This window comes from Capricornis sumatraensis, chromosome 14 (assembly GCF_032405125.1).
Source record: "Capricornis sumatraensis isolate serow.1 chromosome 14, serow.2, whole genome shotgun sequence".
NCBI classification, from domain to species: Eukaryota; Metazoa; Chordata; class Mammalia; order Artiodactyla; family Bovidae; genus Capricornis; species Capricornis sumatraensis.
Genome location: NC_091082.1, coordinates 61,264,860 through 61,288,635, shown reverse-complemented (window position 1 = coordinate 61,288,635; position 23,776 = coordinate 61,264,860). Strand labels below are relative to the sequence as shown.

At 46.1% G+C, this 23,776-nt stretch overlaps 1 protein-coding gene across 1 annotated transcript in view; it reads left to right on the top strand.

Annotated features, from left to right (window-relative positions):
- Window positions 1–5,567: 5,567 nt before the first annotated feature.
- Window positions 5,568–23,776, top strand: part of PDPN (podoplanin) — a 34,445-nt gene continuing 16,236 nt past the window's right edge. Inside the window, exon 1 of the mRNA XM_068986321.1 lies at window positions 5,568–5,797. Coding sequence (XP_068842422.1) covers window positions 5,731–5,797 — 67 coding nt within the window. The 5' untranslated portion in view covers window positions 5,568–5,730. The remainder of the gene's footprint in view (window positions 5,798–23,776) is intronic.

Genomic DNA, 23,776 nt, shown 5'->3' with positions numbered 1-23,776 from the left:
GATAAATAGTCCTTCATGTCTCAGTACAGAGCAGAACTCAGCGAGACAAAAGTGATAGATAAGGAGTGATTTGTTAGAATAGGACACTTGTTAGGTTTACCTGTGGGTGGGTGAGGGCTTGCCACACCCCAAGAACTTATTCAACTACAGTTCTATAGTCAATGGAAAAGTTGGGAGCAGGGGAAGAACTTCTTTGTCTTTCTTGAGTAGATATCATGCTTCTGTGTTAGCTCCTCCTCCAGGTTGAGCAGGGGCATCTTCTTGTCCCCACGTGGTCAAATTAGGTCCACAAATTATTGCTTTTTATGTGTGCAGAGAGTATGTCCTAGGGATAATTCACTTGATGACACCAATGGGCAGATTGTAAGCCTTATTCTCTACTATTGTTTTATTGTTGGGGGTGGTGAGTATTGTGCAAAGAACATGTCTTACAACCCAAACAGCATGCTTGGGGCTCACTAACTCACTGAGCTCACTGGGCAGGATGTGGGTCTCAAGCTACCATTGTTTTATTGTTTGGGGGCATGTCCTGTGCTTCTGTTGCATGGTAATTTAGTTGCTAAGCAAGGTAGCTTGATTCTACTGTTAAGACAATCTGGCTTTGATGCAAATGATTTGTTCTGCTTTATGAGTCAAGCAAGGGCTTCCCAGGTGAACTTGCTTGCCAGTGCAGGAGATGTAAGAGACATGGATTGGATCCCTGGGTCTGGAAGATTCCCTGGAGGAAGGCTTAGCAACTCACTTCCAGTATTCTTGACTGGAGAATCCCGTGGAAGAGGAGCCTAGCAGGCTATAGTCCCCAGGGGTCGTAAACAGTCGGACTGATGTGACTGAGCACGTACACACGCACAAGTCAAGAAGGCCCACATTGTTTCTGAATTTTCCCATTGCTTTCTTGAGTGATCATTAATCTTATTGCAGTCTCCCCAAATCCGCTAAAGTTCCCTCTCTATCTGCAATTCCCTCATGGGGTTTCTAAGCTAACTATCTCAGTCATGTCCAACTCTTTGTGACCCCATGGACTGTAGCCTGCCTGGCTCCTCTGTCCATGGGATTTCCTAAGCAAGAATACTGGAGTGGTTTGCCATTTCCTCCTCCAGGGCATCTTCCTGACCCAAGGATTGAATTTGTGTCCCCTGAATCTTCTGAACTGGTAGGAGGATTCTTTACCACTGAGCCACCTGGGTAGCCCTACTTCCCATTAAAAATATACTTATTTAACTCTATCATGAAAAAAGAGTTGGTACCTGGTTTTTCAAAAAAGTTTTAGGGAGTCAAGAAGAATTGTGTGCTGCCCATTGAAACAGGGCGTGTGACAATTTGACTCTGATGGTAGGAGGGGTACTCAGCATTGAGACGACTCCTGGAGAGAAATGGGGTACTCTGGCAAACAGAGGTAACCCAGTGGCTCAGAAAGCCATGCCAGTTCCCCAATAGTGGGATGGCAGGAACCAGCCACCTGGTGGGGTCTCAATGTGGGACACTGGTTCCTGAGTAGAACTGGGAGATAATCAGGTTTCCAGAAGGGACCCTGGGCTCAGGGAGCCAGACAGGGATCCAAGAGACTCAGGAAGCAGACTCAAAGTGAGGGTTGGACTAGCAGGGGATGAGTTCATGCTGAGTTCCTGTTCATCTGGGTTTCCTTAGGCCAAAAGGAACCAGTTCCATAGAGTCCATGTCAATGGACATCCCTGGGGACCTCCCCAGTAGTCCAGCGGTTGGAACTTCACCTTCCAGTGCAGGAGGTACAAGGTCTATTCCTGGTTGGGGAGCTAGGATCATATGTGCCTCACAGCCAAAAAGCCAAAACATGGAATAGAAGTAATGTTGTGGCACATTCAGTAAAGACTTTGAGAATGGTCCACATAAAAAAAAGAACCTCTCCCCTGGAGGCTAGGCCTGGCTGAGGGTTCAAGGGCACAGATGATCACTGGAAGACATGAGAGGCTAAGAACCAGGTTAGGCCTGGCAAAAAGACCAACAAAGCAGCAAACTGCAACCACAGCAATCAACTGCAACCGTAGCAGTTCTACTCTGAACTGTGCATAGAACCCTCCAAAGTGGGAATAGCACACCATTTCAAAGAAGCAGAAACTGAGGCTCAGGTTGACTGAAGCCACCGTGGAGCTGAATTGTGATTCCTAAACACTGAGGCTCTTTCTAGTAAAGTGGGTTCCTTCAGCCCCAGAACTATTCCCCACCCCCCATCCCACCCCCACCCCCACCATCCCTACTATCAGCTTCATCCCACATTCCTGCTAGATACATTTTGAACCCAACTCACTCACCTAAGCCCAGCATTTATCCCTGAGTCACAGAGGTGCCTTTAATATCATTTATATCTCAGCTCTGGAGCCATATGTGTTGAGAAGCCAGAGAAGATGCTGAGAAGTCTTCCCGGGGAAGCTCTGCCTGCTGCCCTGAGATTGTGCAGAGGCCTCAGGGAACACAGGGCACAGCAGCGACCCTAACACTCATTCTCCAGCATCCTTCAGGGAGGAGGGTCCCAGGCTGAGGGCTCTGGCTCTGCTCCTTCTGCATCTTGGCCCCCACATGAGGGTGCAGGGGAGGATCCCACTTTTAGAAGTGACTTACAGACCTCTCTTTCCAGATCCTTAAGCAAGAGAGCACACTAGCCAACAGGTTCAAGTCCTGCAACAGAGGGATTGTGGCTCCACCCATCCTTCCAGGAGAGCAGGACAATCTGTGTGGTCTCTAAATCAATGAATCTCCAAGTGGGGCCTGAGAACTTGTTAGAAAGGCAAATTCTCAGGTACAACCCCAACCTGTGTGTCAGAAACTCTTAAAGTGGGGTCCAGCTCTCAGGGTCTTAATTTTTTTCCCAGCATCTTAATCTTAACCAGGCAAATCTTATGCATACTGGCTTTGGAAGCCCCTTGGGAAACCATACTACTTTGAAAATCTGTTTCCTTGGATGTAAAATGGGTATTATCAGTGTTTTTAGTGCAAAGGATATCTTGAGGTTAAAAGAGATAATTCCTAAGGTCCCAAAGTTCCTGGTTAAATGTCACTGTTATCTCGCCAGTTACTCTAAGAGCTCAAGCTCTTTCACAAGAATGTAGGAATCTGGGGTTTTCCTGGTGGCTCAGTGGTAAAGAATCTGCCTGGCAATGCAGGAGACATGGATTTGATCCCTAATCCAGGAAGATCCAGGCAGGCTGGTTCAAAATTTGTTCAAAAAGAACATCAAGGCTGTATATTGTCACTCTGCTTATTTAGGTTCTATGCAGAGCACATCATGTGAAATGCCAGGCTGGATGAAGCACAAGCTGGAATCAAGATTGCTGGGAGAACTATTAATAACCTCAGATATGCAGATGACACCACACTATGGCAGAAAGCAAAGAACTAAAGAGCCTGTTGATGAAAGTGAAAGAAGAGAGTGAAAAAGCTGGCTTAAAACTCAGCATTCAAAAAACTAAGATCATGGCATATGGTCCCATCACTTCACGGCAAATAGATGGGGAAACAATGGAAACAGTGACAGATTTTATTTTGGGGGGCTCCAAAATCACTGCAGATGGTGATTGGAGCCATGAAATTTAAAGATGCTTGCTCCTTGGAAGAAAAGCTATGACCAACCTAGACAGCATATTAAAAAGCAGAGATATTACTTTGCTGACAAAGGTCTATCCAGTCAAAGCTATGTTTTTTCCAGTAGTCATGTATGGATGTGAGAGTTGGACTATAAGGAAAGCTGAGCACTGAAGAATCGATGCTTTTGAACTGTGGTGTTGGAGAAGACGCTTGAGTCCCTTGACTGTAAGGAGATCAAATCAGTCAATCCTAAAGGAAATCAGTCCTGAATATGAATATTCATTGGAAGGACTGATGCTGAAGCTGAAACTCCAATACTCTGGCCACCTGATTCAAAGAGCCAACTCACTGGAAAAGACCCTGATGCTGGGAAAGAGTGAAGGCAGAAGGGGAGGACAGAGGATGAGATGGTTGGATGGCATCACCGACATGATGGCCACAAGTTTGAGCAAGCTCCGAGAGGTGGTGATGGACAGGGAAGCCTGAAGTGCTGCAGTCTATGGGGTCGCGGGGTCGGACACGACTGAGTGACTGAACTGAAATGAATGCAATGACACAAATAAATGAATGAACATGATGGGGAAGTTAGTTCAGATTACCCTATCTACAGTTTTCTCTTTATGTTTCCAACCCCTGCACTCTCCTAGGTCTCTTCCTCTCCTCATTTCAGGTGTCAGCACCTACTGTCAGCACCTACCTGAGAGCCCCAGGACAAGACTTCACCTAGGAGATTGTTAGAAATTCAGAATTTCCCCAGGAAGCTTTACAGCATTCTAACAGTGATTGACTGGGTCACGGGTGTTTGAGAAGGGCTGCCTGGGGCTCTGTTTACTAAACATTCTTGGGGTTTCTGCCTTAGGAATTCCGTAAGGATGTGATTACAATCTCCCTGTCTAATTCTTACGACAAAGTAAATTTGGAATCTAGGGGTTGGCCTTCTCCTAAGGATCGGAAAAAAACCAATTTTCACTCCAGGATGGAGCTTTGGGGCATTTATCTTCTGGCTCTTTTTGTTGAATGGAACTTATGGCATTTGGGAGTGGACCACCTCTCCAACGCCTCCCCTTAAGAGAAAAATATTTAATTCCAAGAGTTGGAAAGGAAATAAAACAAATTCTCTTCTTGTTGCTAACATCCAGTACCTGAGATCAGAACCAGTAAAATGGGGATTAGGGGGCCAAGGTCCGGGATTAGCAGGGACAAGCCCCAGCGGGAAGTGCCCACAGGTTGGTGACCTGGCGGGGTCCCTTTGACACCCTTGGGCTGTGGCGCCCCACCGACTGACTGCGAGGGTGGGCCCGCGCCCCGCAGCGCTGAAACCAAAGTAGGGAGAGGTTGGATCCCGCGCTCAACATTTTCCCCACAACTGCCGAATCCCAGGAGCCTGCCAAACTCCCAGCTCTCTAGGGATGCACCCCCGACCCCCTACGCCAGCCAGAGCCCGCCGGCTCCCAGCCCCTAGACAAGGGCGCAGTTTACCAGTGGGAACCGCCTCTGGCCCACCGACAGGAGGACGGCAGTATTTTTTTTTTTTTAATGCCATCAAATTCAATATTTACAAGATCAATCCCATGCTTGGTGCTAAAATGACTGGCCACACAAGAAAGAGTTTACTTCTTACAAAAAGAAAAACCCAAGCTTGTGCCTTACTTTTAAAAAGAGAGAGAGAATAATAAATACAGTTTTAAAATTACCTCCCCAAATCAATTATTGCATGCGCCCCCTTTCCCTCTTGTCGGGGAACAAATAGAAGCCAACTTTGCCGGGACCCATCTGCGGGTCCTAGCAGCCCCCGCAGCTGTGGCCTTGTAACTTTAAACCTGGCCTGAGGTCATCGTTTTCGCGCTGGCCAAACACAGGCAGGGGGCGGTCCTAGCGAACCCGAGACTGGGACCACCTTAGCGCGCGGACTCTCCCCGCCCTCCTCGGGAGAGATAAATGCTGACTCCGATCCGAAAGTTACCAACTGCAAAGTTTGCTTCTTCTGCGGCTGTTGCGAGCGAAGGAACTTGGGGACCGCTCCCGTCCTGGGACTTTTGCTCCCCGCTTTCCAGGCCCCACTCTCGCGCTCCATCAAGGGAAGGCCCCTGGCTACGGAGCTTTTTCATCTTTCCCCAGCCCAGAAACTAGCTGCTCGGCCCCCCACCCCAAAGAACAAGTCAGCTAAGAAAAATGTGGAAGGTGCCAGTTCTGTTCTTCATTTTGGGAAGCGCATCGTTCTGGGTCCTGGCAGAAGGAGGTAAGGCCAGCGGGCGGAGCTCCCCGAGCAGCTAGCTGGTGGGGACGAGCGAGCCGGGACTTGCGGGTTGCCGGGCCCTGGAATGTGAGGTTGCCCGGGGGAGCAGTGCGCGCGCCGGAGTCTGGAGGCCCCGGGAGGAGAGACGGCGGCTTAGCCGGGGACAGGTCCCAGGCAAAGAGCTGAGCAGGGTGCCAGGGAAAGATCCCGAATCCACAGGTAGCAGGTGGGGAGCAGAGGGTCCCTTGAGGGCGACCCACCTCCTGCCAACCCTTGCTGGCTCCCGAGAGACAGATAGAAGGTTAGCAGCCTGGCGCCTTCCACCGGCGGCGCTGGGATTTTCTCCAGAGCTGTGTATTGGAGACATGCTCATGGCCTCAGAAGTACTGGCTCCATAGAATTGTGAGGGTCGGGGATGGGAGTGGAATATCCCTGTGCAGCGACGGCCTCCCTCTGGGGGCTGCCAGTCTGTAAGACAGCACGTTGGAGACACTCAGGGCCGGATCAGTGGGGATTCGTTATCCTCTGTGGAGAGGATAGTGTGTGGGGGTAAGGACTGAACTGGAGGGTCCTGAGTGCACCAGTTTAATTTCCTTTGGGGCCACGTGTGGAACTTGGCCAACTGTGTCAATGACCGCGTGTAGGTGACTCCTTAGACCTTCACTTCTCTAGATCTGAGAATGAGGACACTGCTTGCCCATCACTCTCATTATCTTCTCCTTCCCTCTTCTTACCTCTCTTCCTCTTGCCCGTTGCTGCTGTGTTGGTAACCTCCAGTCACATTGGTCAGTGTTTTCTTTTTCTTGGGTCTTTAGTTTGATCTGTTTCCACTGTAGAACATAAGCTCCTGTGGACACAGCTGTGTCTTCACCTTGATCTCCAGGGCCAAACAATATCTGGCCCTTAGTAGTTGCTCATTGAATATTAGTTGAAGTCATTGTAAGCTAACTAGGGATCTTTGGAGTTGAAGATTGAGGAAATGAAACTGTTTTACATTTTCCAAATTGAGGATGGAGGTAGGCCTGGAGCCAGAGGAATCCTGGTTGAAGGGAGGGGCTTGAAGGAGGCCTCCGCACAAAGACGATAATACCCAGCTCCAGGCCAGTGAGTGGTTCAGGGTGTGTTTCCCTGTGCGGCGCTGTCTGCTTCGTGGAGATTGAGGTGCTCTCTGTGCTGTGCGTGTGTGTGCAGTTGTGTCCAACTGTTTTGTCAGCCCATGGACTGTAAGCCAGCAGGCTCCTCTGTCCGTGGGATTTCCTAGGCAAGAATACTGGAGCAGGTTGCCATTTCCTCCTCAGGGGATCTTCCGGACTCAGGGATTGAACCCGAGTCTCCTGTATCTCTTGCATTGGCAGGCGGGTTCTTTACCCCTGTGCCATCTGGGTGGGAAGCCCTCTTTTTGCTGGGTGGTGAGCTATTCATGGCGGTCCTATCTTTGGAACTTCTCTCTCCAGAGCGACATACATGGCTCTGCATTTCAGTTACATTTCCTTTTTGGCCAGACTGTGCAAATGACACCATTTTGTGCTCAGCAGGGCAAGATGTGGGAGGCCCCCAAAACTGAGCCTTGTCCCAGCTCTGCTCAGGAAAAAGGGCCACTGGATGGCATCCTCTCCCCTCCCCCAGCCTCCCCCTCTCCCCTGCAACCCTCTTGCCCCAGGGAGAGTTTAGCTGTAATTATCTTTAAGCCAATTCTGAATATCAAAGGTACTCCTAAAAAGAAGTAATAATAATTAAAAATAATAGTTGTGGCTGAAAAACCAGCCACTTCTAGTAATAGCAACTCGTTTGGGAAAGACTGAAGCACCCTGGCCCTATCCCCCGGAGCTGTGTGTCAATGCAGAGTTACTAGGCTGCTGGTGAAGAGTTGAGGCCCAGGAGGGGTTTTGTCTGAGGATAATGAGCGAGGCAACTTGAATATGGATGAATAACTTCTTTGAGCTGAGCCATTGTGGGCTCTTGTCGGGGAGCTAAGCTAGGGGTAATTATGGTGATGAATTTTATTATCCTTCTCTTAGGAGTCTACTCCCTACTGGGCTTCCCTCTTCTAAAGTTATAATCTGGTTCAGTTGTACAATCTCGTCCTCTGGGTTGAGATGTCCTCTGGGTCTCTTGAGATGTTTGTGGATTTAAAGGAGCTCAGTGGTCCACACATCTGGCATATTCCTCCACTGTCAGGCCCCACCTTCACTCTGAACTTTCATCTAAGACACGTACACAGGCCGCTCCATGAGATCGTTTATTTCGTGAAATTCTGCAGGCTGCTGCTTCCTGAAAACCCACATGTGCTTTTTCCCGGACCAGTCCACCCAGGATTAATCATGCTATGAACAAATTTCCCTGTGCTTTCCCCAAAACTCTTGCCAGTTTTGGAGGCTTGGAGTTGCTAAGAGTTTTGTTGCGCTTAAGGTATCTCAGGTCTGTTAGAGCCTTCTCGAGGGAGGCTCTGATGACACTGGCATGTGAGATCCAAGATAGCATTTAATATAGAAAAGCACATTTCTAAAAAGTATCCTCACGTGAGAAGGCTAAACTGGGACATGGCAAGAGGGAGGAACCCAGGCTGATCAGAAGTAGGCGGTGGCCTGCCCCCCCCCTTCCTCTGGCCTCTGAAATGAGTAACCAGGGAGTAAGTCTATACCAAGAATTACAAGGACCCCCAACCTTGGCATGAAGGTGGATGGTGTGACCAAGCGGGAGGGACACCACCTCTCTCCCATGCCTATCTCTCACCACATGCCAGGAATGTCACGGTTCCCTCATTAAATCATCATGCATCCTTAAATTATACATTATTATCTTCAAAATATGCCAGATTCCAAAAACAGGCTTAACTCCAAACCTCATGCTTTTTTTTTTTTAAACCTGCATTACATATTGGGGGGGGAAAAGGTTGAACTTGAAATTAAAGGTTAACCTTGCTTTAAACTCCTTAAACATGAAAACAAAAAAATTTCAAGGTATATAAAGTTCTTTACATGTAATACCTACCGTAATATTCCTTTTAGAATGAAGATGTCGCAGTGCATTACAATAGGATTTGTTCATGCCTTCCCCAAATAGAAACTCAGCGCCTCCCGATACGCTGGATACGAAACTCTAAGCACTTTTGAGGAAGGCACACCTAACATAAAGCATAGCACTTCAGTCCTTACCAGCAAAATGATGAACGTGTGCTTTAAATTCCACTGGCTTATCTGAATATTTGTCATATTTCTGGCTTCCAAGAACAGGCGTGCCAGGTTACAGCTTGTGGGAATATTACGGGGGAGGATGTTGAGAGAGGAGAGGCTCATATACCCTTGTGAGACTTGAAGTTAAATCCACTCCTGTAAGGCTCTCCAAGGACCCTCCCACTCCTTGGGCATTCCAAAGAAATACTCAGTGAGAGTGTTTTGTTGGGAGAGAATCAAATAAGTGGGGTCATCGGGTGGGCTAAAGAGATAAATTTTGGGATTCCCACAGGGGTGAGCAAAAGAGATAAAACACCTTTTCAAAAAATTAAATATTTATTTTTTGGCTGCGCTGGGTCCGTTGCTGGTCCCTAATTGCTGGACTAGGCTTTTCTCTAGTTGAGGTGAGCTGAGGGCCACTCTCTAGTTACAGTGCACAGGCTTCTCACTGCAGTGGCTTATCTTGTTGCGGAGCACGGGCTGTACGGTGAGCAGGTTTCAGCAGTTGCAACACGTGGGCTCAGTAGTTGCAGCCCCCATGCTCCTTTGTTGTGGCGCACGGGCCTAGTTGCTCTGCGGCATGTGGGACCTTCCCAGATCAGGGATCGAACTGCATTAGCAAGCTGATTCATTACCACTGTGCCACCAGGAAAGCCCTAAAAGCACCTTTTGATTGGAGTTCTGAATCCTTTCCCTACTGATTTCTTAAAGCCTTGGGGGAAAGGGAAGTGATAGGGCATTTTATCTGAGAGTTATGAGATGGAGCCAGGTTAGGGAGCAACTGGAATTCTGCCACCTTCATCCAAGGCAGGAAATCAAGGTGACTGTTTTCCTTCCCTCGAGACTCACCCCAGTGCCCACCAGCCCGCCTACTCCTGGCGGCCAGTCCAGGGCAAGCGTTCCCTTGAGCTCCAATGGGTGGGGACGGATGGGTTTTCCCGATTTTTCACCTGGCCCAGTGACTTTGCCTCAGGAACTGCTCGGAGGAGATGGGTTTAATCCTCTGAGGGAAATTTGTAGATCTGGCCACCTCATATACCTACTTGTCTGAGGAGCTGCACACTGAAATTGTTAGGGCAACACTAAATTTTATATGGGGGCGGGGAACCCCACAAAACACAAAAACAACAAATTTAGCAATAGCATAATCACCTTTCTGGAAGGTGACCTCTGTCCAGAGGGTCAGGGTTCCGGACAGCAAAGAGAGAATGTCACTGAGCCCTGGGGGAATGGAAATAATTGTCACTGTTACATTTGTAGCAGATAGGGAAGGGCCTCTAGAAGATGCGTCAATATTACTAATGAGAGTATTTCCGTAATTCATCACACTGTCTTCATCTGAGTGTTGAAACATGACTTACTTAAGCAAAATTGTGATCCAATGAATGGTATCCTGCCTGGAGGAGTTTGTCTGCCTAGAATCTAGATGCGGAGGGGAAAGGAGGAAGGACTAGATGATGTGAAACTTGTCCTGCCTGAGGAATGCGTTTAGTTAAATATTCACTGAGTAACTTCGCTGTGATTCAGGCAAGGTAAACGGTGTCCTTGCTAATGGCTCCTGTAAGGTATCCTGTCTGGTGGCTGAAGGGCTTCCGGTCTCAGTCCAAGTGCCCCTCGGGCTGTTCTGTCACAGCCTAGAAGTGTATTTCCCCCACGTGCCCTTAGTCTTTGTTCTGTGTGCCCCAGACAGCATTTCAGGTATTTCACTCTTGAGAAGGGCATGCCTCAGGTAACAAATGTGGGTAGAGACCATTGAAGAACTATTTCCCTATCTAGGTAAGCTATTTGAATTCCTGGACTCATAAGAGCGTGACTAGGGAGATCAGTCCTGGGTGTTCATTGGAAGCACTGATGCTGAAGCTGAAACTCCAGTACTTTGGCCACCTCATGTGAAGAACTGACTCATTGGAAAAGACTCTGATGCTGGGAGGGATTGGGGGCAGGAGGAGAAGGGGACGACAGAGGATGAGATGGCTGGATGGCATCGCTGACTTGATGGACATGAGTTTGAGTAAACTCCGGGAGTTGGTGATGGACAGGGAGGCCTGGCGTGCTGTGATTCATGGGGTCGCAAAGAGTCAGACACGACTGAGCAACTGAACTGAACTGAGGGAGAAAGGATTTCATCTGCTCTAGATCACCCTATAATAAAAATTAAATTTCTGAATCTGTATAACTAAAGGAACTAGATTCTGGATGTGTGATGTTCACAGCATTAACTATATATTAGCATTGAAATGTGAAAGTGTTAGTTGCTCAGTAATGTCTGGCTCTTTGTGACCCCATGGACTGGAGCCCAGTAGGCTCCTCTGTCCATGGGATTTCCCAGGCAAAAATACTGGAATGGGTAGCCAGTCCCTTCTCCAGGGGAATCTTTCCAACCCAGAGATCAAACTCAGAGATCAAACCCTGCATTGCAGGCAGATTCTTTACCATCTGAGCCATCAGGGAAACCCAGTAAGTGGATGTTACTTTTGTTCAGTTGCCCAGTTGTGTCTGACTCTTTGCGACCCCATGGACTGTAGCATACCAGGCCTCCCTGTCCCTCAACATCTCAGGAGTTTGCCCAAGTCTGTATTCATTGCATTGGTGACACTGTCCAGCCATCTCATCCTCTGATACCCTTTTCTCCTTCTGCCCTCGATCTTTCCCAGCATCAGGGACTTTTCCAATGAGTCAGCTGTTTGTATCAGATGACCAAAATACTGGAGCTTCAGCTTCAGCATCAGTCCTTCCAATGAGTATTCAGGGTTGATATCCCTTAAGATTGACTGGTTTGATGTCCTTGCTGTCCAAGAGACTATCAGGAATCTTTTCCAGCACACAGTTCAAAGACATCAGTTCTTTGGTGTTCTGCCTTCTTCACCGACCAGTTCTCACAACCCTATGTGACCACTGGGAAGACGATAGCCTGACTATACAGATCTTTGTCGGCAGAGTAGCGTCTCTGCTTTTCAACACACCATCTAGGTTGGTCATCACTTTCCTGCCCCAAAGTAACCGTCTTCTGATTTCATGGCTACAGTCACCGTCTGCAGTGATTTTGGAGCCCAAGAAGAGGAAATCTGTCACAACTTCCACCTTTTCCCCGCTTCTATATCGTATGCAATAATGGGGCCATGATCTTAGTTTTGCTTTGTTTTTTAATATATTTAGTCTTAAGCCTGCTCTTTCATTCTCCTCCTTCACCCTCTTCAAGAAGCTCTTTAGTTCCTCCTCACTTTGTGCCATTAGAGTGGTATTATCTGCATATCTGAGGTTGTTGATGTTTCTCCCTCCTCTCTTAATTCCAGCTTGTAACTCATCCAGCCCAGCATTTCTCATGATGTGTTCAGCGTATAGGTTAAATAAACAGGGTGACAGCAGATAGCCCTGTCGCACTTCTTTCTCAATCTTGAACCAATCAGTTGTTCCATACAGGGTTCTAACTGTATGGATAGTTATATATAATATATATATTATATAACTATATAATAACATTTTGTGTGTGTGTGTGTGTGTGTGTCCTGTGCTCAGTTGTGTCCCACTCTTTGGGACTCCATGGACTGTAGTCTGCCAGGCTTCTCTGTTCATGGAATTTTCCAGGCAAGAATATTGGTGTGGGTTGCCATTTCCTCCTCCAGGGGTTCTTGCTGACCCAGGGATCAAACCGGCTTCTCTTGAGTCTCATGCTTGGCAGGCAGATTCTTTATCCCTGCCTCACCTAGGAAGTGAATGCTTAGTGTCAAGCACTTTGCAAGCCCTACTTCATTTAATCCATCCAACATAACTTGAAGATAGGAATTATTTGTATTTTATAGATAGGTAAAGAGGATCAGAGAGGTTCAGTAACTTACACACAGACACAGAGCTAGTAAATAACAGTGGTGAGACTTGATTCCAGGCGGTCCAACCCCAGAACCCACATTGCTAAACATTCAGCACAACAGCCAGCTATTCTTAGATTTAAGCTGCCAAGGACTCTCAGAGTTGCCAGCCAGTTGATTTCTTCAAGCAACTTTTACAGCAATAACATCAGTTATTTGTTAGATACGTGATTCAGATTGAATAACTAGACTGATATTGGGGTACCTAGTTAAAGGACATAATCCCTGTCCCCGTAAGCATTTATAGAGCACATATCTTAATAAGAGTTAGAAAGGAGTCATACATGGGATTGCAGTTCACACAGAGAAGCAAGGCAGATGTGTGTGACGTATATGAATAAGAACAGAAAAGGTGGTGTAAAATGGCATGTCCTGTGTGACACACAGCATTACCAGATACAGGTTTGGAGATGAGATTCTTGTGGGCCTTGGGAACTGGAAAAACCCTTCGGAGGAGGATGGGACTTGATCTTGGCTGTAAAAAATGGTGGGGTTGGTTGGACAGGATGGTAGGGAAGGACATTCTAGGCAGGAAGGAATGCTCAAGCAAATGCACAGAAATTAGAACGATCTGGAGTTTGTGTGGGAAAAGGTATGGGCATCCAGGGCTGGGAAAAGCCACGGAGGCTGGCTGGAGTCAAGGCTGTCGAGTTGGGGGATTGCAGGAAATCTGTTGAGAGAAGGCCGAATCCAAGGTGAGTGTAAGCTAAACCTTTTTCTGTAGGTAATAGTCAAATGGGAGCAGAGTGGGCCATGAATAGTGGCTGTCGGGGGACATGTAATGATAAGGGCACCACATGGGATTGAATCTAGTTTATGGGGGGGACTAGTCTGGGGGGAAAGGGAGAATCAGGAGGTAAAGAGACTAAGTGTAATGACAACACACGGGAGAATGAGAGCAGATTTGGGGGAATAAGAGCCAGCAAGACTTAGAGCACAGTATTTCCCCAGGTTTCTTATTTTTTTGGCTTTGCTGCACGCAGGCTTCCTCTAATTGTGTCTAGTGGGGGCGACTCTGTTGCAGTGCACGGGCTTCTCACTGCGGGCAACATGTGGGATCTTCCTGGACCAGGGATCAAACCCATGTCTCCCGCACTGGTAGGCGGATTCTTATTCTCTGCCACCAAGCATCCTCCAGGTTTCTTATTATTCTTTCCTCATTTCCTGATTTCTTATTCACATCTTATAACATTCATCACTATATTAAAACTTTTATTGATATGTAATTTTCATGTTATAAAATTAACCCCTTTAGAATAGACAGTCCAATGGGTTTTAGTATATTCAGAGTTGTACAGCCATCACCACTGTCAGTTTTAAAATATTTTTTCACCCCTTCCTCCCAAACCGCAAACCATTAGCAGTTGTTCCCATGTCCCCCCATTTCCCCCAGCAACCACTAATCTCCTCTCTGTCTTTATGAGTTTGCTTATTTTAGATATTTCATATGAATGTCATCATATAGTGTGTGGTACTTTGTGTCTGGTTTCTTTTACTTAGCATGGTGTTTCAAGGATTATGCATTTGTAGCATGAGTCTGAATTTCATTCCTTTTTATAGCTGAATAATACTCCATGGTGTGGCTAATACTGCATTTTGCTTATCCATTCATCCACGGATGGACATTTGGGTTGTTTCCACTTTGGGGTTATTATGAATAATGCTGCTATAAACATTCATGTACAAGTCTTTGTATGGGCATATGTTTTCATTTCTCTCAAGGATACACCTAGGAATAGAATTGCTGGGTCATATGGTAGCTCAGGGACTTCCCTGGTGGTTCAGATGGCTGATAGCTCAACTAGTAAAGAATCCACCTGCAATGCCAGAGACCCCAGTTTGATTCCTGGGTCAGAAAGATTTCCTGGAGAACAGAGAGGCTACCCACTCCAGTATTCTTGGCTGGAGAATTCCATGGACAGATGAGCCTGACTGGCTACAGTCCATGGGGACACAAAGAATAGGACATGACTGAGCAACTTTCACTTTTACATGGTAGCGCTGGGCTTTCCAGGTGGCTCAGTGGTAAAAGAGTCCTGCAGTTTGGGAAACATGGGTTCGATCCCTGGATCTGGAAGATCCCCTGGAGGAGGAAATGGCAACCCACTCCAGTATTCTTGCCTGGAAAATCCCATGGACAGAGGAGCCTGACAGGCTATAGTGCAAATGGTTGCAAAGAACCAGACATGACTGAGTGACTATGTACACACACACACACACAGTAGCTCTTTGTTTACCATTTTGTTGTTGTTCAGTCACTCAGTCACGTCCGACTCTTTGCAACCCCATGGACTGCAGCACCCCAGGCTCCTCTGTCCTTCACCGTCTCCCAGAGCTTGCTCAAACTCGTGTCCATTGAGTCAGTGATGCCATCCAGCCATCTCATCCTCTGTTGTCTTCTTCTGCCTTCAATCTTTCCCAGCATCATTTTCTAATGAGTTGGCTCTTCACATCAAGTGGCCAAAATATTGGAGCTTCAGCTTCAGTTTCAGTCCTTCCAATGAATATTCAGGCCTGATTTCCTTCAGGATTGACTGGTTTGCTCTCCTTGCTGGCCAAGGGACTCCCAAGAGTCTTCTTCAGCACCACAGTTCTAAGGCATCAATTCTTCAGTTACCAATTATCTTTTTGAGGAACTGCCAAACTGTTTTCCAAAGTGGTTCCATTTTACACTCCTACCAACAGTACAGAAAGTTCCAGTTTCTCTCCATCCTTGCCAAATCTTGTTATTTCCCATTTGGTTGAGTGGTTTGTTTGTTTTTTTAAAATTGTAGATATCCTAATGGGTATGAAGTGGTATCTAATTATAATTTTGATTTGCATGGCCCTAATGTCCAGTGACATTGTACAGCTTTTCATGTGCTTAAAGACCATTTATATATCTTTGAAGAAGTATCTAATCTTGTTTTCTAATTTTAAAATGAATAGTCATTTTTTTATTGTTTAATTCTGTATGTATTAATATTTTGGGTACTAAACCTTTATCAGACATAAGAATTGTGAGCATTTCTCCCACTTTGTGAGTTGGCTTTTCAATCTCTTGATAGCATTCACTAAAGCACAAATTTTAAAAACTGATGAAGTCCAATTTATCTATTTTTTATTTTGTTGCCTCTACTTTTGGTGTTTTATCTAGGAAACCATTTCCTAATCCAAGGTCACAAAGATTTAGTCTTATATATTCTTCCAACAATTGTATAGTTGTAGCTCTTACATTGAGGTGTATGATTCATTTGAAATTAATTTTAATGAATTAATCGTGCTGTGAAATAGAGGTCCAACTCCATTCTTTTGCATGAAGGCCAGTTGTCCCAATACCATTTGGTTGAAAAGATGATTCTTTTCACTGAATTAACTTGATACCTTTGTCAGAATGTTTGCCCGTAACACATGTACCCCGATGTTCATTGCAGAAGTATCTATAATAGCCAGGACGTGGAAGCAACCTAGATGTCCATCGACAGATGAATGGATAAAGAAGTTGTAGTGAGCGACTTCACTTTCACTTTTCACTTGCATGCATTGGAGAAGGAAATGGCAACCCACTCCAGTGTTCTTGCCTGGAGAATCCCAGGGACAGGGGAGCCTGATAGGCTGCCGTCTATGGGGTCACACAGAGTGGGACACGACTGAAGCGACTTAGCAGCAGCAGCAGTGTATATATATATATATATATATATATATGATGGAATATTACTCAGCCAAAAAAGGAATGAATTTGAGTCAGTTCTAGTGATGTGGATAAACCTAGATCGTATTATTCAGAGTGAAATAAGTCAGAGAAAAACAAATATCATGTATTAATGCATATGTATGAAATCTAGAAAAATGGTACTGATGAACCTATTTGCAGGGCAGGCATGGAGACGCAGACATAGAAAATAGACTTGTAAACACAATGGGAGAAAGAGAGGATGGGACAAATTGAGAGAGTAGCAGTGAAACACGTAATTGCCGTATGTAAAATAGCTAGCTAGTGGGAAGTAGCTGTATAACATGGGGGGCTTAACCCAATGCTCTTTGACAACCCAGAGGGTTGGGATGGGGGATTGGTGGGAGGGAAGATCAAGAAGGTCGGGACATATCTATGCTTACGACTGATTCACACTGTCCTATGGCTGAAGCCAACACAACATTGTAAAGCAATTATCCTTCAGTTAAAAATAAATTTAAAAAATCACTTTCCCAGAAATATGTGGGTTTATTTCTGGACTCTCAATTTGATTCTATTGGCTTATACATCTGTCTTCATGCCAGTACCACATGGTGCTGACTCTGTAGTAGTACAGGAGTACTACATACTACAGTAATAGTACTTACTCTTTGTAGTAAGTTTTGAAATTGAGAAGTGTTAGTCCTCCTCTTTATTCTTTTTCAAATCACTCTGGCTGTTCTTATCACTGTACTTTAATTGTCTGATATATATCTCTCACTCCTTAGAGAAGAGAGGAGGACCCATCTTATTCTGCACTTAAAAGAACATATGGTTGGTAAAAACGTTTGGCAGGAGGAAAAGGGAAGAAACCCAGCCTTTTGGCAGGAATGACAAGAAGGCAGGTGATAGAAATCAGATTGGAGGGATGAGAGATAAGGAACCAATTTGATGAGAAAGAACATTAAGTTATGTAAAGTCTTATAGACACAGTGAGTTTGAGGTACTGGTAAGACATCTAGTCTGATGGGTTCCTGGAGAGAAACTCAGCTAAAATGGCACAGAAATAATAAGCCTCACTTGCTGCCTGAATTCCCCATTCATCTGAACAAGGGGGAAAAGATGGCAAAGAGGATCAGATGAGATCCCCTCTAACTAAGAGTATTATTTTTAAAAAATTTTACCAAAGCACACTTCAAACTCTCAAACCAGGCTTCAGACCAAGGCCAAGGGCAGTCAGTGGAAACACAGCCACATCCTGTACATTCCTGGAGGGCCTCATCCTCCTGGGCTCACAGCTGAGCTGTCTGCAAGCTGTATGGGTGGATGGTGAGGTCAGAGCCAAAGGGGCTTCTCTTTTCACTCTTGCGAAATCAGGGCCCGCTCAGCTGACAGCCCTGCATGAATCAGAAGCTCGGTTTCCGAGCAGATGGTGAGGGTTTCCCAGCACAGTTGAGATGCTGTGTTCCAGGCCAGCACTTCTAAAGCCGGCCTTAGTCATTTGATTATTCAAGTATTAATAACTAAGCGATTCTCCCTAAGAGGTGGCCTCCTGGCCAGGTTCCAGAAAAGTTATACAACGATGTTGATTCCAGTCTACAGCACTGTGGACTCATTTCCTCCTTTACTGAGAACATTCTGCTTTTGGCCAAGAGAGAGACCTTCCCTCAGGTTGAGTAATCTTGATTGAGGTTGTAACCAACAACCTCAAGTTTTAATATTTGAAGAGGGGTCCTGAGCCCTGTTTGCAGTTAGAGTGAGTGGGTAAGTGGATTCATTCTCCTCAGTCCTAAAAAAGTGTAAATATTCATTCATTCAGCTATCACAGACTGCTAGCAGGGAGAAAGTCTTGAATGCAGAGTTATCAAGACCCTGGTGCTAAGGAAGATTGAAGACAAAAGGAGAAGAGGGCAGCAGAGGATGAGATGGTTGAATAGCATCACCAACTCAATGGACGTGTTTGAGCAAACTCCAGGAGACGGTGAAGGACAAAGGAGCCTGGCGTGCTGCAGTCTGTGGAGAAAATAAAAATAGCTAGTGGGAAGTTGCTGTATAACACAGGGAGCTCATGAGTTGAGTTTACATGAATTAAGCTTGCAAAGAGTTAGACATGACTTTTAGTGACTGAACAACAGCAACCCCAGTTTAGAGGAGGGTACTTCCTCCTGACACCTTGGTGGGGGGTGTTGTGGGTGGGGGGAGTGGTCTCTGAGGAAAGAGATGTTTCACCTAGACCATAGGTAGGGTCTGGATGGGCAGTGATGGAATTGAGTTGGGGAGGAAAATGAGTGGGAGCTGTGGGAAAGTGACCAATACACATGAGGGCTGTGTTACACAGTGGTTAGAGCCGGGGATTTCTCTGGAGTCTGACAGATCCTGATGTGTAACCCCTGCGTCACCCCTTGCTGACTACATGGGGTGGGTGGCTTACTTGCAGCCCTACCATCCTCATTTACAAAACAGGGATGATGTTAGTTTTCAAGGCTTTTGTGAAGATTAAGAGAGAGTGCTTGGCACAAATGTTTGGTCACCATTATTAAAATATCTGGGGCTTCCCTGGTGGCTCACTGGTAAAGGATCCACCTGCCAAGGCAGGTGAATGGAATGGCAACCCACTGCAGTATTCTTGCCTGGGAAACCCCATGGACAGAGGAGCCTGGTGGTTTACAAAGAGTCAGACACAACTGAGTGACTAAACAAAAATTAAACTAATTTCCTCATAGGTGACCATGGAAATTAACTGGGAAGATTGGTAAAGTTGACGCAGTATGTCTCAATTCCTTTCCCTCCATCGAAGGGGAAAGAGTGGATGTGGTTGGAGACGTATATTATGGCCTATGAGTCTGCACCTTCCACCTGCCAATGACTTGGCATGAGTCCTTCCTTCTGAAATGAAACAGGAGTCCCCAGCCATCACCAGCCCCTCCCCTTTCTCGATTGCTGTGCTCAGCTGCAGAGACTTTCAGAACACTGCCTTCAACTTTGGGAGGTGACCCACAGGGGCCACCCCATCCAGAACCCAAAGAAAACTGCTCCCCACCAAAAGGCGTCCTTGGGCCACTGAGCATAACAGCCCCTTCTCTGAAGTCAGGGGATGGTCACTGCTCCAAATATTAATGTGTAGCATTTCTTCTGATTTCTCTAGAGGAACTAGTGATACTTGTCTGATCTCTGCAGCCTTGACGTGTTTCTCTTGATTTTTATGGGAGAGGAACACGTTGCCGATGCCAACTGAGCAGTCTCACCCCTGTGTTGGAGGGACTGACGGGACTGGACACAGTTAGTAGGCAGGCTGCTGCTCATTAAAAATCAAAGAGCAGAGCAGCAGAGTTCATCCTGATAGGAGAAGTATCCTATTTTCAGCCCTGCTGTCCTTTCATCAGGAGAAGGTGTTTGACAACTTATGGGTGAAGCACAGTGGAGAGTGGCAGGAATGTTATAAGGGATAACTCAAAAGAAATCTCCTGTTTGGTTAGAATTGTACTCGTTCAGTCAGTCACTCAACAAACGCCTACTAAATACTTACCTATGGTGCCAGACATGGGGAATATGGGATGGTATGCGCTATGAGTAGTACTGTACTGCCTGGAGGAAAATTAAGAGTGCGTTCATCCCTGTGGGATGCTGAGTGGTGGGGCTAAGCCCTCTCGGAGTTGCCTAGATTTTCCGTGGTCCAAACTTTGATCTGCTAAGCAATTTACCAGGATCCTTGGAAGGGGTGGAGGTGGGTGGGAAACCCATCGACCACATCAGTGATTGTACTGACCACAACCCTGGGGCTGCCAGGAGTTGACAGTCAGATGTAGGGCTCTGGATTAGCAAATGGCTTTTAATATTCCCAAGAAAGGCTGTACAAGTTCTGGATGTGGGCCAGCTTGTGAGACCAGAGGGGTCACTCAAAAGATGTGATAAATAAAAGCAAAGTCCAAACACCTTTTATTCCGGTTGCAGAAACCCAATTCATGGTAACTTAAGGGAGCGCTATCAAACAGCTATTTGGGACGTTCTGAATGAAGATGAAAGATAGTATAAAGATCTGAGTTATCTTGGAGATCACGGTGGGTGGTCTACAGAAAGTTGGAAAACATTGGAGATTGGCACCTCCCTGCAGTTTGGGGTGTGTTTATTTTCAGGCTTCTGAACACAGTTGAAACATGATAGAAAAATAATATGTAAAAGCCTGGGCAAAGGATCAGAAGCAGACCTTTTCGGTTTCGTTTTCTACATAGATGTTTTGACCTCCCTCTAAAAACATTACATCTCCCAAATTTCACTGGAATTATTTGTTTGTAAGTTATCTTACAGTTTTTCCTACAGGGAAAATCCAGAACTTCCTAGGATATTGCAAGAAAAGAAAAGGAGCATTCTACTTCTCAATGGCCACAAAAGTCATTCCAAGGCCATGCAGTCATCCATCTTCAAAGGATTGCATTTAGATGCTGGAGCAGCTCAAGATGCTAGAAAATCCAGACAGCATGAAAGATGTCTTAATCTACCAGTTTTCTTTGAAAGCCTGAGGGTAACTCAGCTTGACTTCTTTTAAAATCAACTTTCCCACTTTAATCTCCAGCCGTTCAATTCTGAAGCTTCAGGTCAATAGAAAAAGGACCACAGAGAACTTCTCCCTCACGTGGAGATGGAAAGTGGACAGAGGCTCTTTGCCAAAACTTACAAAGGAGACTTAGGAGGCTGTCCTCATAAGACACAGTGGAATCCCAGACTTAGAGAATGAACTTGTGGTTGCTGGAGGGAAAGATGGCAGGAAGGGATAATTAGGGAATTTGGGATGGACAGGTACACACTGCTCTATTTAAAATGGATAATCACAAGGACCTACTGTGTAGCATAAGGAAATTTGCTCAAAGTTATGTGGCAGCCTGGATAGGAAGGAAGTTTGGAGGAGAGTGAAGACACATTTATATATAGCTGAATTGCTTTGGTGTTCACCCAAAACTATCACAACATTGTTAATTGGTTATTGTTGTTCAGTGGCTAAGTCATGCCCGACTCTTTGCGACCCCATGGAGTGCAGCATGCTACATTTCCTTGTCCTTCACCATCTCCCAGAGTTTGCTCAAATTCACATCCATTGAGTCAGTGATACTATCCAACCATCTTATCCTCTGTCATCCCCTTCTCACCCTGCCTTCAATCTTTTCCCAGCATCAGGGTCTTTTTCAATGAGTCAGCTCCTTGCATCGTGGCCAAAGTATTGGAGTTTCAGCTTCAGCATTAGTCCTGATGAATACTTAGGGTTGATTTCCTTTAGAATTGAGTGCTTATCACTCCCCCAAAAAAGCACGAGGTAAAATCTAGTAAAGGACTCAGCACCATATGGGAACATCCTGCTTTACTCAGTTCATCCATTCATATTCTAAATGTTGTTATCCACAGAATGGCAACAGATGGTAAAAGTCTCGCCTCTGAGGTTTCATGCTTATTTCCGATTGTTGGGATAGTGACTTTAGATGCTTTCCAGTTATTACCTGTCCAGTTCTTTCCCTTCCTGCTGCTCTGCCCTGGTGTAAGCACTGCCCACTTCTGCCTGGACAACAGTCTAAGTGATGCTCAGCTTCAGTCTGACGCTGGCATCTTCCAACACCTACATCTATTCTGTGGCACTAGAGTGGCTCCTGGGGCTGGAGTTAGGTCCCTCCCACACTCAGAGCATCTTCTGGCTGTAAAATTAAGTTCAAATCAAAACCCCTGTGTACAGAATTCCACCAGTCTGGCCCTCTACCCCTCCCTGGTCTTGTCTCTCACTGTCCAGCCACATTGATCAGCCTGTTTCTTAAGTGTGTGGTGCTGCAGTCTGGGCCTCAGGGTTAGTGAGACCAGCTTTTCACCTACCTGGAGATCACTCAGTTATTCGACAAATACTGAGTGTCTACTCTGTGCCAGTATCATAGACGATGGGGACATCAAGATGAAACAGCCTTTACTGAGTTTATGTTCTAGAGGGATAGTCAGTGAATATACTAATTCACTAATTGGTATGTTATGATTTCAGTGGGTGGTCAAGAAGCCTCCTGAGAAAATGCCCTTTAAGCAGAGATCTGAAGCGGGTGCAGGAACACCAGCTTGAGATTCTCCTTGTCTGCCTGTTGAGAGCCCCTCCTCCTCTCCCACCCCATCAGCATCCAAATCCATGAGAATGGAGACCTCACCTGGTTCACTTTTCTGTTTCCAGTGCCGAGAACGGGGCCCAGCATGCAGGTATCATTGTTTAGTCACTCAGTCAAGTCCGACTCTTTGCAACGCTGTGGACTCTAGCCCACCAGGCTCCTTCATCCATGGGATTTCCCAGAAAAGATTACTGGAGTGGGTTGTCATTTCCTCCTCCAGATTCCAGGGGATCTTTCTGACCCAGTGATTGAACTCGCCTCACCTACACTAGCAGGCAGATTCTTTACACTTGAGCTACCAGGGAAGCCCCCAGCATGTCAGTTCAGTTCAGTTCAGTTCAGTCACTCAGTCGTGTCCGACTCTTTGTGACCCCATGAATCGCAGCACGCCAAGCTTTCCTGTCCATCACCAACTCCCAGCATGTAGTAGGTGTGAAATAAATATTCTGGAAAATAGAGGTGAACTCAGAAAGGCTCCAATCTCCATCCCATCATTGCTGCTGACTTTTTTTGTAGAGCCAAGAGTACCTCGGCTCTGAGAAGTACAGCCTTTGTAAGGCAGACCACGCCTGTCTTCTAACCTGCCACTTCTGGAACCTCAGTCCTAGAAAGGGAACTCATTTGAGGAAAATAGAGATTGTGGTCACTACATAATTAGACTGAGGGGTTCTAACAGATGGTGTCTCATAAGAGGAGGTGAGATGCTCAAGGAAGCAACTGCTTTCTGTAACCAGGATTATAATTTAAGGGAGAGTGAGGATGGGAGTGAAAAGAAAGGATGTCAGAACCCAAGGAAGGGCATTTTCCAGGCAACAGCTACCCCAGAGGCACAAAAAAAAGGGTTTGAGGGGCCAACGAGCAGTCCAAAACACTTGGCTTTGCATCTGCTCACTGACCAGGCCAACTACTTCTGACCTTGTTAAAGAAAGTTATTCTGGCACTTGTTCAAACAGTTGGAAGATTTTATTCAAGACTATTGCCTCAGGGAAGAGAGATGGGGTTCAACTCTGAGTACAACCGGGACAGCTGAGGATTCATAGCCAAGAAGCAGAGAGAGGGGCAGTGGATGGAAAATTGTGAAGAAGAGACCTCAAAGGTAGGGGGATTCTTGCTAAACTAGCCTAACAGGATTCTTGCTAAAGGCAGGCCAGGGATTTAGAAATCAA